Source organism: Scomber japonicus, chromosome 13 (assembly GCF_027409825.1).
Source record: "Scomber japonicus isolate fScoJap1 chromosome 13, fScoJap1.pri, whole genome shotgun sequence".
Taxonomy (NCBI): domain Eukaryota; kingdom Metazoa; phylum Chordata; class Actinopteri; order Scombriformes; family Scombridae; genus Scomber; species Scomber japonicus.
Genome location: NC_070590.1, coordinates 9077949 through 9095326, shown reverse-complemented (window position 1 = coordinate 9095326; position 17378 = coordinate 9077949). Strand labels below are relative to the sequence as shown.

General features: G+C 39.1%; 3 protein-coding genes across 5 annotated transcripts; 2 read left to right on the top strand and 1 right to left on the bottom strand.

Moving 5' to 3' along the window:
- The first annotated feature begins 1166 nt into the window (after window positions 1-1166).
- LOC128371409 (histone H3) lies at window positions 1167-1600 on the top strand. Its single transcript, XM_053331726.1, has one exon. It carries the CDS (start codon window positions 1173-1175, stop codon window positions 1581-1583), a length of 411 nt encoding a protein of 136 aa, XP_053187701.1. The 5' UTR covers window positions 1167-1172; the 3' UTR covers window positions 1584-1600.
- A 664-nt stretch (window positions 1601-2264) lies between these two features.
- On the bottom strand, window positions 2265-2648 carry LOC128371400 (late histone H2A.L3). Its single transcript, XM_053331717.1, has one exon. The coding sequence runs from the start codon at window positions 2646-2648 to the stop codon at window positions 2265-2267; it is 384 nt and encodes a 127-aa protein (XP_053187692.1).
- A 3234-nt stretch (window positions 2649-5882) lies between these two features.
- On the top strand, window positions 5883-15858 carry LOC128371273 (putative monooxygenase p33MONOX). Of its 3 annotated transcripts, none has more exons than XM_053331552.1 (9): window positions 5883-6012; window positions 7957-8094; window positions 8275-8341; window positions 9624-9799; window positions 9915-10029; window positions 10477-10604; window positions 11587-11681; window positions 11862-12049; window positions 15374-15858. In XM_053331552.1, exons 3-9 carry the CDS (start codon window positions 8317-8319, stop codon window positions 15586-15588), a joined length of 942 nt encoding a protein of 313 aa, XP_053187527.1. In that variant the 5' UTR covers window positions 5883-6012; window positions 7957-8094; window positions 8275-8316; the 3' UTR covers window positions 15589-15858. The 3 variants fall into 3 exon arrangements, with proteins under 3 accessions (XP_053187527.1, XP_053187526.1, XP_053187525.1); XM_053331551.1 differs by having other exon boundaries at window positions 11578-11681; window positions 15377-15858; XM_053331550.1 differs by having other exon boundaries at window positions 11578-11681.
- Window positions 15859-17378: the final 1520 nt, after the last annotated feature.

Here is a 17378-nt window from a genome sequence, read left to right as displayed (position 1 = left end):
TAAGGGGCTTTTTCAATTTTCGGTCCTGACTACACTGTTCACTGTGCCCCTAAGGAATGGACACACATGTTTTCTTTATTTAGATGTCTTTATATATATATATATATATATATATATATATATATATACATATATATGTTTTCCTCTGTTACAGAGTTCAGGTGTCTGGAATAATCTGAAAGCTGTTTTCGGAGACAAAACACCTCTAATAGAAAATATTCTTAAAGATATCTGACACCAAACATCCCTTATATTATTATTTTATATATTGTATTATTTATTTATTTTTTATTATCTTACTTCATTATGAGTTATGCCTTCTCCTGTCACCCCAGCACATCTCTTCACCACATGTGTGCTGGATTTTGGATTGATATAAATGATTACAGTGTTTATTAGATACTGTGTATGGTCTCAGCAGTCATGTATGTGTCCACTTAAAATAGATGCTTAACAAAATATCAAGCAGTGAGCTTCACTGTCCCTATGCCTACAATGGTCCATAGTCTGAATTTGTGCAGCAAAGTGCTTCTTGGCCTCCATGTCTGACCACGGTTTAATTTCAGAAATTGTTTTGTTTGTTAGGGAAAAATGCTTGTGCAGTTTTGTAAGTCTGATTATTCTGATGCATGCATGTGTGCATATACTTTTGGTATGAGTCTTGTGTACCTTTTTATGAGGATAGATAGATAGATAGATAGATAGATAGATAGATAGATAGATAGATAGATAGATAGATAGATACTTCATTCATCCCACAGGAAATTAAGGCATCCAATAGTTTTTTTATGACACACACACAAATGCAAAAACAAAACACTCACAGAAGACAATTGTGAGATGCTTACAGATTACAGGAAGTATGCATGATGTAAACCTATAGTTACATTTAAGAATAAATGATTGAAATCTTGATGAGATTTAAAGTTTCATTCAGATAAAATAGTGTTCTTTGTTTTCTTCTCTCATCCAGAGCTGGCAGTCAGCTGATGAGGAGGCGGGGTTTAGTTTGAATTTCTTATCCAATAGCAAGATGAGCTGCAGCGCGCGCTCCTCCTGGCCTGGACCAATGAGCGGCGCCGTGACTCCGGCAGATCCTTTATAAAGCTGCAGCTCACCGCAGAGCGGTATCCTTTGTTTTACTGTTGAAACAGTAGACTGAGAAGAGAAAAATGGCAAGAACCAAGCAGACCGCTCGTAAGTCTACCGGAGGCAAAGCCCCCAGGAAGCAGCTGGCCACCAAGGCTGCCCGTAAGAGTGCCCCGGCCACCGGTGGAGTGAAAAAGCCCCATCGTTACAGGCCCGGTACCGTGGCTCTCAGAGAGATTCGTCGTTACCAGAAATCCACCGAGCTGCTGATCCGCAAGCTGCCCTTCCAGCGCCTGGTCAGAGAGATCGCTCAGGACTTCAAGACCGACCTGCGCTTCCAGAGCTCCGCTGTCATGGCTCTGCAGGAGGCCAGCGAGGCTTACCTGGTCGGCCTGTTCGAGGACACCAACCTGTGCGCCATCCACGCCAAGAGGGTCACCATCATGCCCAAAGACATCCAGCTGGCCCGCCGCATCCGTGGAGAGAGAGCTTAAACTGTCTGCTGCTCTGAAAACACAAAGGCTCTTTTAAGAGCCACCAACCTTTAGTAAAAAGCATTATCTCTATTTACTACAGTTCATAATTATAAATTTCACTTTTTATGAACTAGTCAATCCTTAACGTCATGAACATTGGGTTATAGATGCAAAATGTCAATATTCTGATGAATTGAGTAACTTGTCACGATTGTATAGTCTTGTTTCACCAGAACGTTTATTGTAAACCAACTTTTTATTCTGTGACAGACATGTCATAAGAACAACTTTTAACGTAGTGTTCATGACCACGAACACATGGTTCATGGTAACTGAAACTTGAGTCAAAGACTGACCAGCTGAAGCTAAACAGCCTCTTAAACTTTAGATCACTTTTCATGCAAGGAATGTAGCTCAGGAAATTGACTAATGTTTCAGATGAATGTCTTAAAATTCACTGAGCCCACAATGTATATTAGTCGACTTGCAAGTTTGTATTTGAGTTATAGGGACAATAGAAATTAAGGCTGCAGCTAATGTGGATCCTAAAACTAATCTCAACATTAAGTGGGAAGGGTAATTAATCATGATCATTTACAGTACATGTACAACTGATAAACATGAGGATGTGAGCTCTTTATAGAGAAGTGGGTGGCTCTTAAAAGAGCCTTTGTGTTGTTGAAGAAGAGGGCCTGAAATTTACTTCTTGGCGGTTTTCTCGGTCTTCTTGGGCAGCAGCACAGCCTGGATGTTGGGCAGCACACCACCCTGAGCGATGGTCACTCCACCCAACAGCTTGTTGAGCTCCTCGTCGTTGCGGACAGCCAGCTGCAAGTGACGGGGGATGATCCTGGTCTTCTTGTTGTCTCTGGCAGCGTTTCCAGCCAGCTCCAGGATCTCAGCGGTCAGGTACTCCAGCACAGCCGCCAGATAGACGGGGGCACCGGCACCGACACGCTGGGCATAGTTGCCCTTCCTCAGATGCCTGTGGACACGACCGACAGGGAACTGGAGCCCAGCTCTGGAGGAGCGGGTCTTTGCCTTTGCTCTTGCCTTACCAGCGCCTTTACCACGTCCAGACATGTTTCTTATTTATCTTGCAGATAAAAGTGAATAAACGTTTCTTTGTATGAACCGGCTTTATATGGCAGCCAGCGCTCGCTCATTGGTCAGATTGATCGGTGACTACGATCCCCCAATCAGAGAAGAGCTCGTGTCTGTTTCCGGTATTTACTACAAGGCTTCCGCTTTGAAAGGGGTTTTCATAATAAAAGTTCATCGTAATACTTTCAATCTTTTTTTTTTAAATAAAACCTTTAGTAGTGATAAAGTATATCACACGTAGGCATATCATGTATTGCGAATATATAATGTGATAAGAAATGTCTATTTAAAAAAAAAAAAGGTTAAGAACAGTCTGAAGGCAAACGTTAGTTATTGTAACTCCAGATTCTATGAGTATAAGCATGGCTGTCACTATTGAGTTTATATACCCATGTGCATGCACAGTTGTGAAGGTTGTATTTCGTGCCACACAGATTCAGATTCATTTCATTCTTTGTCCCAAAAGGGCACTTGGTTTGCAGCAGGAATCGTTAGTTACGTATTGTAACCATAAATTGTATAAAAGAAATGGACGTAACATCTGTGACTTCAACCATTGGTTTGTGGACTGCTGCCCGGAAGCCAATAGTTTTGGATCTGGGCAGCGCCATTTTGAAAATTTCAGGTGCAAGCCGGAAAAAAAAACACAGATTCTACTTATGTGGGCATGAGGCGGGGTCATGGGCGGAGCGGGAGGTTGCAATAGGTTGCAAGGGCTGGATCTCGAGGACATAGGGCAATAGACCTGTCAATCACGATGTAGCCACGCCCTAATGCATACCCTGCTTTATTGTCAAATATAAAATCAGGGAGGCCAAAATTTCACAAATGAACATCAGACTCCATTGAAGAAGGCTTTAAACTAACGATTGAGACCATAAACACATTTTGTAAACGTTTATTGAGGTTAGAAATCAAGTAAGAAGTTGGTGAATTCTCCATTGACTTGTATAGAGACGGAAGTCCTGTTGACACCGAAAAGGTCGCCCCCTGGTTGCCTTTTGATAGAATGCAGTTCTAAGTTACTTCCGCGTTGGCCTCATTTCAGAGGACCGGAACAACCTGATTGTAACTCCAGATTCTATGAGTATAGGCGCAGCCCTCTAAGAGCTATCGCTGTTGGGTTTATCCGTCGCGCACCTTCGCAGTCCTGAGAAAAAAAAATCAACACCCACCCACGGGGGCCCCACCTACACAATGCATAAATACCCGTGTTAACATACAATCGGCTCCCACATAGAGGCTTTTCTTTTAGCCACAAGGAACCAGTGGGGCCCATGGCTTAGAGGGCTGCGCCTGTACTCATAGAATCTGGAGTTACAATATGTAACCAACGTTCTATTTCGTATAGGCTACGCCCTCTAAGAGCTATCGTTGTTGGGATAAGGATGTAGCAGGATATAGTCTATGCCACACTTACATTGGTTCCATACAGTACCACAAGCACAGACATACCCGCCACTTAAAATAACCACAGCGCCATCCATGCCCAACGCCGTGCGTAATGAAGCAGTCCACATTCCTCAGAATGTAATGAGGAGAAAGGAAGTTGGGGAAAAATCAAAGATGCTGCAGTACAGTAAAGGTGATACATGATACAATAATGAATGAAAAAAGGAGCAATAATTGACAAATTAACACTTTCCTTAATTGCAATCATTTAATAAGTTCTGTGAATGTTTTCACTCAGATTAAAGATGAAGGTCATCAAATATGTTAGTGATGCTGAAAATGTATTTGATTATTTAGATTTATGGATATTACAGAAAATGTGTAAACTAACCAGAGACACAGGAGATGAGCAGAAGGATCCTGCAGTTCATCTTCTCCCTGTGAGGAGACAGATGAGAGGAGCCATGAACACATGAGGTCAAAGTTTAGCCATTAGGTGTGAGAGGGAAAATCTACAGCATCAAACCTGGATTGTCATGTCAGAAACAATGTGGACTACAACCACAGACACATTAGTCATTTATATTGTAAATTACAGAAATATACAATTTTTCTCTGAATACATTTAACACTAAAAAATATTCAGTTTCTCAAGTGCAGTCATGTATTTTGTCACAAGATGGCGCCAAAAGACTTTTCAATAGTGAAAGTTTGTCACAGCACCTACACATTACAGTGAAACTAAAAAACATCTACAAATATGCAGATAAAATATAACTATAATTATTTTAATAATGCTTCATGTCTCTATATGCCAACAATGATGAATCCTGATCATCCTTTATGTGGATGAACAGAGTACGTTATCCTCAGGTTTGTCTGCATCAGAGATAGCGATACAAAAGATCAATTTCTGAATGGAGGGCTAAAATCAGATAAAAGATATTTTCTGAGTCTTGCCCACATCTTCAATTTCAACTCTGAAGTAAATCCTCTCACTGAACAGTTGTGTTTTCTGCATGTGCACACCTACTTCTCTTCTTATGCACAGTTGAAATCTAATAAACAGGTCTGTTGTGGTGTGATTTTTTTACTAATACATAAAACTGCTTGATGGGGGACAGTAAACTAAATAATTAGAATGCAAATAACAGTGAGCTGACCACAGACAGAAAGTCAGAGTTGAGGTTTGATGCTAGATTGTCCCTTTCAAATCTGTGATGACTGAACTTTGACCTCATGTCTTCATGAGTCCTCTCTTCTGTCTCCTCTCACAGGGAGAAGATGATCTGCAAGATCCTTCTGGTCATCAGCCTGACCTCCTGTGTCTCTGGTTTGTTTACAACTTTGCTGTATAACAATAAATATACATAATAAAACAAATTTTCAGCCTCACTGCAAACATTGAGAGAATTTAAAAGTTGTAAACTGTGTTATTGCAGTTAGGGAACGTGTTCTTTATTCAGGGATTGCTCTCTTTTTTAGTAATTTTTGTATCATGCATCAACGTTTCTGTACTGCAGATTATTTGAACTATTTAGTTTTGCAGTCTCGGTTCTCAGCTTGTCTGGTCCTCTCTTTACCCTCCCGGTCTCTTCAACAGGACAGGAGCATTTATAGCGAAAGTGACACAGACTTCCTATCCACTTTGTTGTGGTAGAATTTCACTCATTATATGTATTGTTATTATTTCATACTTGGTTTAGCAATATAAACATAGGTTTCCCATGACAATAAAGCCCCTTTATACTTCATGGAAAGTTGTAGCATACTCTCGCGATATGTATCGAGATCAGGCCACGTAACGTATCATAGAGGAAGGAAGCTTGTTTTATTTATCGGGCACAATAATGGCTGCTACTCAACGACTCTGTCTTTTTCTGCGCCATCCACTCGACATTGGAGGGTCACGGATGTGTCTATCATCCCTTTGAAGCCGTCATTACCGCCGGTGAGATAAATAAATCAGATTAAACTGTGTTAGTCGTCAACTGGCATTTTCTTGTCCTTCAGCCGCGACAGGTTCCGCTATTTATCGCCCTCGGGCTGCTGCCAACTGCGGTTAAAAATGGTTTAATTTTAGCATCGTAACGCTACTCTGTTTATATCTGTAAATGTTAAACGCGACTTTTGACATTTTTAAAATGTGTAGCAGCCATTCGTCAATTCGGGACGAGTTCAATACACCAAGCAGCTCCTTTTTACGTGAAACAACACGAAATTGTGGCTCAGTGTTGGCCACAATTTTCCACCCTATGTCATGATGTCTTTCCCATATATAAATGCAGATGTCAATTTAGTCATTATTCTTACTCAAACACTTGCCAGCTGAACTGTTTTTGATATCCATGTCCCCACTAATCACTCAGATATCTTCCTCTTGATACAAAATCAGGATTAACTGGGCCTGCACAGCATATCTACACATGCCGCAGAGCATGACCGGATGTTAATTGCTTAATTGTACCATGCAGTGCACCTGTGTGGAAGTCTTTGTCTTATGTTTATCCATTCGTTTATGCACGTATTTCCTTTCAATTTGGCACCTGTCTGTATTTTACTACTCTACGTGTGTGTATGTGTGTGTTTAATGAATCTGGGTGTCCTCACAAGTATAGATCTATTTCTAGACGTACATTGAAATTGAAATTATGCTTGCTCCAATCTTTAGCATCTCTTGTTCCCACAAGACCAAATGTAAGCATTTATTTAGCAGTAGGCACCGGTGGGCTGTCTGTGATGCAGCGCTCCTGCTGCTGTAACAGAGGTTATGTAATCCAGTTTCTCTGCCATCATCCTTTTGAATAATCCTGCAGTCATCTGCTGGTTATAACAGAGGATGAGCGGTGTTTGTCGCACATGTCCATTAGATGTTTTTATCTCTTTCTTGTGAATCTTGTTCCCTTCTCACATCTCACTGTAGCCGAATGTTTTCTTTACAGTATGTTAATTTGTAGAAATTACCTAAAATGAAACTTCTTCTTAAACCCTGCCAGTTCAGTATTACCAATGCATACGACTACAAGTACTGTTTAAACTAGGGCCGCATCTAACATTTACTCTTAATTATAGGATAATCTGCTGATTATTTTCTCAATTGAATAGTTTGCTTCAATAAATGTCAGAAAATAGAGGGGAAAATCCGTTTACAGTCACATAAAACAAAAATAAACTGTAAAATCTCACAATTTAGAAGCAGGAATGAGGGAATTTGTTGACCTTTTGTTTAAAACATGACTTAAATGATCAAGCAGTTATCAAAATAGTTCATCAACAAAGTTTATATCAAATGTGTCTCTACTGATGGAATAATGTAGTCAGTGCATGCCATGATAAGTTTGACTATTTCATCCAAATTTGGCAACGCTCATTGTTTCAAGTGAGTTTGACTGTGAAGGCACAAATGGATAAAGATTCACAGTTTCTTGTACAGTCTGAATGAAAGTGTATTTACTTCTTACAGATTAAATTTAAGTTATTTTTCTCAAGAGAATTTAACTAAACTTGCCAAATGTGTATTTATTTTTTTAAACATTATAGTTTACATAATATATTTGTGAAATTAAGTTTTTAAAGACAAAAAGTCAAAAGGAAAAGTGAAAGCATCTCTTCTCTGAAGTCAGTAAAACAAGGATCTGCCCCATCTCCTTTATTTTACATTATTTAATTTTAGATGTTTTGTATCTCACTTACATTGGTCTCAATTGTGTCTTTGTAGTTTGATCTGTGTTCCTTTTTCTTTATGTTTTCACTTGTTCTGTCTTATTATCAGCTTGTGAAGCACTTTGAACTACTTTAAACTGTATGAAAGTTGCCATATAAAAGAAGTCGGATTGACTGATTATTTAATGGATGAAATTGTCTCACTGCTCCTCTTTTTGACTTTTCTCCTCAGTTGCTTCTCTGGCCTGGCTGCTTACCCAGAATGCATTGTCAGAGGGTTTTGTGTGTCTCAGACAGACCAATGTAACCGTCGCTGCTGCCGCTGCCGCTTCACCACAGGCACTCCACTCCACAGCAACACAGCAGAAAGGTATGAGCCCGTTCACTACCTGTCTCATATGACTGTGTCTCTTTCACATCACTGCTGTAATATGAGGTGGGAAGAAAACAGGGTAGCAGACTTTGTTTCATTATATTGTTACCTGTTAATTACCTTTGTAAGCATATATATAATAATGCAGACTTCTCTCTCTTGTCTATTTTTGTCCAGGTCCTTTCCTGGTTGATCTTTTTTCATTATCTTGCTGAAATCATGTCTGGCCCAGGCGACTTACCAGGTGAGCATTTCCTATTGTGTTGCACTTTTGGTCTGTGGCTGTCTTCCACTGCGGTTCCAGTGAGGATAAATCTTACTTGCCATAGCACACAACAATATTTTATTTAAAACAGCGTAGGCTTGCAACTAATGATATAAAATGTCAAAAAGGGGAGATAATGTCAATCATTGTTGTCCAAAACCCAACATGTCGTCCTCGGATGTCTTCCTTGGTCCCAATGAAACAGTCCACAAACTGAAAAATATTCAGTTTACGGTCATAGGACTAAATAAACCAGAAAATATTCACATTCCAGAAGCTGGAACCTGAAATTTTTGGGCTTTCAAAAAACATTTTTATTAAAAAACAATGAATCTATTATCTAAATAGTTGACAATTAATTTAATAGTTGGCAACTAACTGATTAATTGACTAAATGCTGCAGATCTACAACAGGTATTTTATGTGTGAGTGTAATGTTCAGGCGTCCACATACTTTTGGCAAAGTAGTCTGTGATCTGAAGGCTGAATATTCAAAATGACGCTCTGTTTCTGATAAATGATTCCAGTTATTTTTTTTTTGTTTTTGTGTTGTTTGTAAATCTACACCAACGCTTTCATTAAGTTTTATTTGGGTCAAGTATTTTGTTTTCAACTATTTTCAGAAAACCTTGGCAGATGGTGAAAACTCACTTGCCTCACATATATAACAGCGGATTACACAGATTGTTTTGTCTCCAACACGGGACACATCTGCAAATTTTACACAGCGAGTCACACAGAACCACACATTGACAATGAATACCTATTTATAGTTGTAACTGCAACCTGAACTGAACAAGAACAAAAAGATTAGTCTTGTGTTTGTTGGAATGCAGCATGAAATTAGAGCCGTGGGCGTCAGCAGCCATTTTATAACAGTAAGCGAAAATACTTCAATAATAAATGTACTAATGCAGCATGTTCCAAGTCTCAGTTATGCTAAGTAATATGTTTTTGCTCTTCAGGTTTGTTCTTTCCTCAGTTATAGTTTATTACATGTGTTGTAATATCCTTATTTTAGTCTTATTCTGGGTGATATATAAATATAATTAATATCTCGTAGACAATATCGTCCAGGTTTCTAATATGATGATGTCTTAATACACAAACACAGAAATGAGATGCATACAAAAATAACTATCATACTAGTGTGCATGTCAACATACTCAATAACTAATTTGACATCATGGATGATGTGTTACAAACAAAATGAGGAGAAAGCTGTTGTTTAAGCCTGTGTTGTTGTTGTTTGTGTGCACAGCCATTGAAGGTTCTGGGATGGGCGGGATGAGGCTCCCCATCGGGATGACCCGACGTGCCCTCAGCTATGACGATAACCTGGAGGCCCCCATGTCCACGCCACCCCATGACATCAACATCAACAACCTGTGGAGACGACCAATTGTACCAGAAAGGAAGTTTACACACCTGGCTGAGGTGAGAAATCACACGCAGGCGCTTTATCGGACAATTTTACTGTCCTGACTGCCTGTTTTGACATCAAAATGAGGGGTGTAGTTTATATTAACGTTGATAATGTTTTTCCCACCAGGAGGATGAGAGTGGTGCAGTGACTCAGTCTACAGTGCCAGACAATGCCCCCTCCAGGTCACCAGGTGTAGTGAAAGCCAAGGCCTCCTCCATCATCATAAACTCACTCATCACAAGTAAGATATATCCCACAATGACAATAATAATCTTCTATTTAGGATAAATTTATCCCGATAAGACATGGAGAAAATATAGGAGTTGTGTAATGTTACAGCAACGCATGCAAAGATACGTTTCAAGCAGCAAACACTCCTGTAGACGTTAAAGCTGGCTTTAAAACTTATGTTGTTTCCTTGTCCTCCGAGCAACATGACAAGGGTTACCTGTAAAGAATGACAAAGAAGCCGTTTTCAGTGTATTCATTTATTAGTTTACTGAGCAGGGACAGTGTACATTAATGAAAGAATTACTTCAATAATGTCATAGTTGGCCAAAAGGATGTGGATTTTTTGACATGTCTTTGTTTCTAACATGTTAAGATTACAGAAGATGAATGCATAGAAGCTGTATAGTCATTTTAAACATTTGATTTAAAGATTGTGTCTCTGTCTTGCATTTTTCAGAGCAAACTCATGATAGTATGTACAAGTTTGAGCAGAAGGTGGGGTTAACCGATGCCAGCTACACTCCCCACAAAGGCCTGACCGCTGAGGAGACACGACACCTCCACCGCATGCCCGACTCCTTCCAGGTTCAGCTACACACTGGTCAATAAAACATGATCCAGGAGACTAATCAGATACCAAAACACTGCACAGCGGGTTATAATACTGCGAAAGCAAGATTTCCCTTTGTCATGGCAGCAATTATTTGCTCTTTCATCTCAACTATCACCATATGGAGTAGAAAGCTAACTCCCATGTAGGGCTGCAACTAATAACTATGTTCATTAATGATGAATCTGTCTATTATTTTCTTGAATAATCAATTAGTTGTTTGGTCTATTAAATGTCCATAGAGTCCATGTCCATATCCATAGAGGATTAAAGAAACCAAAAACAATTCACCTTTTAGAAGATGGAATATTTTTCTTAAAAAATGACTCAAAAACAGATCAGATAAGCAATTAATTGACTAATTGTTGCAGCTCAACATCAACATAGCCTTAGTCTTAAAAATGTGAGCCCCATATTTGAGTAGAGGACTGTTTATTATGGCAAGCACTATGATTAGTAAAACCCACTATCAGATGTTATCCTTTGGATTAGGCCTGCAAGTAATGATTATTTTCATTATTTTATTTTCTCGATCAATCGTTTAGTCTACAAACATTCAAAAGCCCACAGTAATGTCTTCAATTTGCTTGTTTTGTCTAACAGTCCAAAACCTTAAAATATAAAATTCACTTCCATATATGACGAAGCAAAAAAGCAAATTGTCTCATATGGAAAGTTGGAATCAGAAAATATTTGGCATTTTAGCTTGAAAATTATTAAAACAGTTGTTCAATTATCAAGCAGTTCTGTTGATCAACTAACTGATGTAAGTAATGCTAAAATAAATATATATAATACATATAATATCCAATAAATACCTTATTGCATTATGTTAAAATTAGCAGTGGTTTTGGTCCATAAAAGTAAAAAATGCCTCCACCTTTGACATCTTTGATTTTTGATTGTCTTTTTTGAAGCAACACTGAATCATGTGACTTTTTTGCTCAGAAAATGCAGATCCAGAGCATGGAGGTCAAAGAAGAGCGGCAGAATTCCTCCGCCCAGTCCACTCCATCCAACACACCACACAGCTCCCCAAAACAAAAGCGCAGGTATGAACACACACACACACACACACACACACACACACACACACACACACACACACACACTCACACACTGTCTTTTCAATATCCCATGGTCTAAATTCAGATTGAGCCAGTCTACCCTACCAAAACATCAACAAGGTATCATTTGTTTGTTGTTTACACACTATTTGGATGTTTGTGCAGGAGCTGGTTCAACAGCACAAATTCAGACATCAGCATGAGTTCCTCCAACAGCAGTGTGGACATGGGAGGAGGAGACATGGCAGCAGCAGGAGGAGTTGGAGGTGTGGTGGAACGGTGGGGTGTGTTTGGGCCGCGTCCGTTTGTTCAGAAGTCCACCTCTGACCTGGGATCCGACAATACGGCTGGAGGTAAACAGCAGCGCCTCAGTGGTCGTGTTAGACTTTGTCATTTTGATGGACAGGGTCAAAACTCCATCATCTATTATTATCCGTCATTTTAATTTTTTAATGATTTCACAGCTTTTGTATATATATATATATATATATTTGGCACAGCTGCAACCCTTTGTGACCCGTAGTGGTTCCAGACTCGCTCTAAAGCATCCAGTCTGTAGCTCTTCAACACACTGTCAGCACCTGGATAGTGAGATGTGTTAAGTCCATTGTTGAGGTCAGAAATGATGTCCATTACCTCTGTGATGGTTTGCGTGTCTGCCTGAGTGAGCGTGATACCACATAACTTCCCATCATGTAAAACTTCACTTAATGCCATCTCTACCTCACCTGGAGCATTAATCAAGTCCCCTCTGGACACACATTATCAGTTGTTGCTTGCATCATCCACGACAACAGTCCCTCTTTTTTCCACCTCATTTATCAACAACTTCATAATTATTGGGCTTTCTAAAGAAACTTCGTACATTCAGCTGCTGTGACATTTTGCTATTATTGTTTGTAGCGATGGCTAAATCCACCTAAAATAACAGATCATGCATGTGAAACTAAAGACAAAACAAGATAATAGCTAATTAATATGCACATTCACCACTTACTGGACTGGGGAGTGAATATCTTTTAAGTCACGTTTTATCACCCTCAATAACCTGTCAAAAAATAATGGGGCCAAGCTAGGATCCAAGATATTATTAGAAAGTCAAGAATTTGGTTAATTGGTTGTCAGCAGGATTTCCGTGGCCCATTTTTCGCTCAACAAAGAACAAACAAACCAAACACAAACAGGAGTGGACTAGTTTCTTTTTGTACAAGCCTCAACAGAAACTTGGTGAAAGGTGATTTTTGGGGGGTTTTGAATGACCTTCAGACTGACAGTAAACACTGAGTAACACAGCAAAAATCTCTGCCTGTTATTGGCTTTAGAAAATATAGAGGCCTGTTGACCTGGGGATATAAAACTAATCGTAATGGTTTAAAATCAGATCTCCGGCTGCTGAGGAACTACATTTTCACAGGTTCAATTCTTAGCAGATTGTCACATGCGGAATAATTCAGTCTTTTTGGAAACTATTAAAATCTTTTTTCCAGGATGACTTTAGGTAGGTAAATGTGTGGATGTTTTGAGTGGAGTTAAGTGGCTGCGAATGTTGTTTCACTTAGCTTTTTATCTCTATCTGAAAAAAGTTTTTTTTTTTTTTTTTTTTTACAAACCCAACAAATGGTTGTCTTGTGCAATGTAGAAAAATTACTGTAGGTTGTCAGACTGTCTTTGAAGGTTTCTTATGGACATTTATGTTAACATGTATGAAATCAATTGTATTTCAGTGACACTTAAAATAGAGGCTGCTGCAAGAGTTCCTTACTTTAACTTGAAACTCAAAAGTATTTGTATTTGAATAGGCAGAAAATATTTGAGATGTTGAGTTTAATTAAGGGCACTTTATTAAACTTAAAAATTGTTGGAACTTATTTTTCCTAAACATTGTCAAAAGTAGAAAAAGAGGGAGAGAGAGGAGTTAAGTGCTGTGGGAGACCCTGAGTGTGTTGAACCATTCAGTATCAAGATATACTTGATTTCTCCCGATGGACTCTGCACCGTAGTTCCTCAATAAGTTAACAATAAACAGCTCAGAGCAGCACAAGCATCAAGACCACATAAAAGTCACTGCACGTAGAAAAGATAAACATTAAACCAGCAGCATAAAAAACAGGAAAACAATAGACAATGGCAGTAAATGTTGAACCTGCAGTAGGTTACAAGTCATAGTCCACACCCATACACTCTCCGTTTGGCTCAAGATCACAAGTTCACAAGTCCAAGGGGCTTTATAATGTGCAAAAGCTAATCTCCTTAGATGCTTGGGTTGGAAAAGGCCGTCTACACACACACACACACACACACACACACACACACACACACACACACACACACACACACACACACACACACACACACACACACACACACACACATTAATAAGGAATAAAAAGAAAGAGAATCAGGAAACAGTGACGCAGGGCGGTTCCCTCTTCCAGAAAGAACAGACAGACTGGATAGAAGCAGCTGCAGCAGTATTACAATATGGAGAAACAGATGGAGTACCAGAGTTAAAATGGTAAATAGATAAAAAGGAAATTTAATTAATTTAGTTTAAGTGTAATATTTACTTAAATATTAGGCAGAGTAAGTTTCTCAAAAAGCTGAAGCTGATCTCTGATATACCTTTAGGGCTGGGTCCCGAACTTTTATACCAGCCATCTTCAACTCATTCCACAAAGGGCCATGTGGCTGCAGGTTTTCATTCCAACCAGGAGCACACCTGGCTCAATTCATTTAATCAGCTGAACTCACTCTTCAGTCAGCTGATTGGTGTGCATGTGTGCTCCTGCTTGGTTGGAATGAAAACCTGCAGCCACATGGCCCTTTGTGGAATGAGTTGAAGATGGCTGTTTTATACTTTCATTCGTCATTTGGTACCAAATTTCGATAAAGGAGTGTAGCTGTCTGGAACATCCAGCTGTAGCTTCTAAACATAAACAGCAATAGCAGAGGCAGCAACATTGTCTAGAGTGGCTTCATCAGTCAGTGAACTGCTGTCACTGATGAAACCTCTGTAGGCGGTGCTGCTGCCTCCACTTGCTATGTTTTGAGGTATCAACCTAGCTAACTTAGCAGTCACGGACAATGAACTAAAGCAAAGTGATAAAACCATTAATTGGCTGTACAGAGACACTCAACACACTTTCTCTTTAAAACGTTCCGGTGTTAAAACTAGTGAGTTTTGCTGGTTGGTGAGTTTTAAATTGAGTTTTAATATCATTACAGTCAAAGTTCATACAGGATCCCACCTACAGACTTCATTAGCTTACATTATGGGTTGAATTGTTTGTTGTGTTAAGATAAGCTAGATGGAGTCTCTAGTGTGAAAGTCATTTTAATAAATAGCTTTATGTTTTTTGGGTTGTGAAACTATTCTTTTTTTTTTTTTTAAATGCCAAAAACCAGAGAAATAAAACCAAAGATTTGTACTGTAATGTAACTCGAAATCGAAAAAAATATCATTCTTGAACTGGAATTGAAGTCAAGTTATCGGCACCAGTATCAAAACATTTTGAAAGATACCTAGTTCTATATTCTACAGACTAACTGGATGTAAACAGATCAACAGTGGAGGTAAAAACATATTAGATGCTATCAGAAATCTGCAAGCTGGTTTTGTAGTTTTCTTTTTTTTCTGTCTAAATATGAGAATTAATTTCCTTTTTCTCTTTTTCCAGCAGGATTTGCGCTGCAGGCGTACCGTGGTGCCCAGAAGCCATCGCCCATGGAGGTAATGAAGACACAGACCACACGGCTGGTTGACAATACTGCTGATCAGAAGGCATGCCCCCCCAAAATGGAGATTCCCACAGTGGAGGGTCGGAGGCAGGGAGCGCGACCACACAAGCTCAAGCCCAGAGACATGAACATCCTGACGCCCTCTGGCTTCTAGAAGAACACATGACATCTGTCAACGCTGCAGACACTGAAGGTCCCATTAAATGAAAACTTATGTGTTGTTAACATCTGTTCCTGCACTAACTGTCACACAGTCTCCTAGGATGAGAATTCAATCTGGTCATGTGATCATAGAGTCAACTGCAAATATGAATCCTACAAGTGTACTTTTGCTGTTTTTTAATAATTTAGATTTATTTCAACTTGGGTCTTATTTTTGTGTTTTTATCCATAATTTATGTCAATAATAACAACATTAATAACAACATTAATAGTAACATTACGCTCAAGTAATTGTCATGACTGACATCTGGGAGAGTGGCGACATTTGTAAAAAGACGTTTGGGACAAGTTGTGAACAGTCCTCTCACGTTAGACAAACTCAGCTGCAAGAGAAAACAAAGTTAAACTTTAAGATAATTGATTGACTGTAAATGTTAATGACAATTTACTATGGATGGATTATAGGATCTGGACACTGGACCCAAAGATAGAGCCTATACACTTGAAAGAAAATTGTTCGCCTGGTGCTTGAGCCAAATAATGTTTTCTAGCTTCCACATTGTGTAGCTGACTGAATATTCGCAATAGCGTTTCCCCCTTTGGCCCGTGCATGCATTTCCTCTTGGCCTTTAGACTTTACATTGGACATCAATGTAAAGGGAACATTTTATACATTTGTAATACAGAGTAATAATTGACTTTGTTTGCGGTTTGATGTGCTCTGTCAACAGTTTTATAGATGTCTCTTTTATAATGTAGGTCTATGAGGGGGGAAAAATTGCTTTTTGGACCACAGTGGATATTTTTGCTGCAATAATGTGAGTGGCCACTGGGGGAAAATGTCAGAAAGGCCAAGTGGCTTCGCTGTATCCAACTCTCTTTATTAATCCAGGCCGACTATAGTTGTGTACACACAGTACCTCCAAACAAAGTGGTTTAGATAATCTAAACTGTAGTCTATATGGTGTTTTTTTTGCCCTGTCAAGCTGTGTTGTTGTTACTATGTCCAAACCCACTAAAAATAAAACCCAAGTTGTAATTTATTTCAAACTAACTGTTGCTAGCAGCAGTGACGTATATCATGTTAGGTTTGAGTTTGGATGTCAGTTTGCTAAAACATCACTTAACTAACGCTGACAAAGGCTCTTGCCCCAACACACCATTACAGGTGGAATTGTGTCACATTGATAAAGGAAATTACAGTCTCAGTCATTTCATGGGACCTTCAAACAGCAGCTCCATAATTCAAATAACCTCTGTACTGTCCATCCTCTTTGCCACTGAAACAATTCTGAAAAAGCAAATTTCCCATCCAAGGCATTTATTGTTTTGCTTGGCTGTAAAAATCAAACTCTTGACATTTCTCTTGTCCTGAAGCCTCTCTAACTGTTACACCACACGTGGGCTCAGGCCAACATATTCAGCATGAATCAACTCCTAAGTCTCAATAACATGGAGGGCTACTGACATTTACTGATTGATTTGAAGAACTTTGCACTGCCTGAGGTGAAGATGATGGTGATGCTAGTTGACTATAGTCCCTCTTGAATGCACTTAATCCCCACCATACCCATCACACTAACTAACTTGATTATCCAACCCTTCCCATTTTAAACAGTCCTACGGATGCAAAAGATACAAGAAAACTTCCTCTGCTTCAGTGTTAAGTCTTTATATTCCGTTTGTCTCTAAAGAATGTTTCATTTATTTTCTTAAAGGGACATTTCACTAAGCAGGGTGAGAAGAATAAGTCTAAGCAATTCCTCATGTGATGTTTAATAA

Bases quoted from the DNA above. Each gene is read 5' to 3' on its own strand.
- LOC128371409 (XM_053331726.1), top strand. From the start codon at position 1,173: ATGGCAAGAACCAAGCAGACCGCTCGTAAGTCTACCGGAGGCAAAGCC.
- LOC128371400 (XM_053331717.1), bottom strand. From the start codon at position 2,648: ATGTCTGGACGTGGTAAAGGCGCTGGTAAGGCAAGAGCAAAGGCAAAG.
- LOC128371273 (XM_053331550.1), top strand. From the start codon at position 8,317: ATGTCTGGCCCAGGCGACTTACCAG. The intron at 10,030-10,476 runs GTAAGATATATC...TGCATTTTTCAG, and splicing joins CATAAACTCACTCATCACAA to AGCAAACTCATGATAGTATG. The intron at 10,605-11,577 runs GTTCAGCTACAC...TTTTTTGCTCAG, and splicing joins GCATGCCCGACTCCTTCCAG to AAAATGCAGATCCAGAGCAT.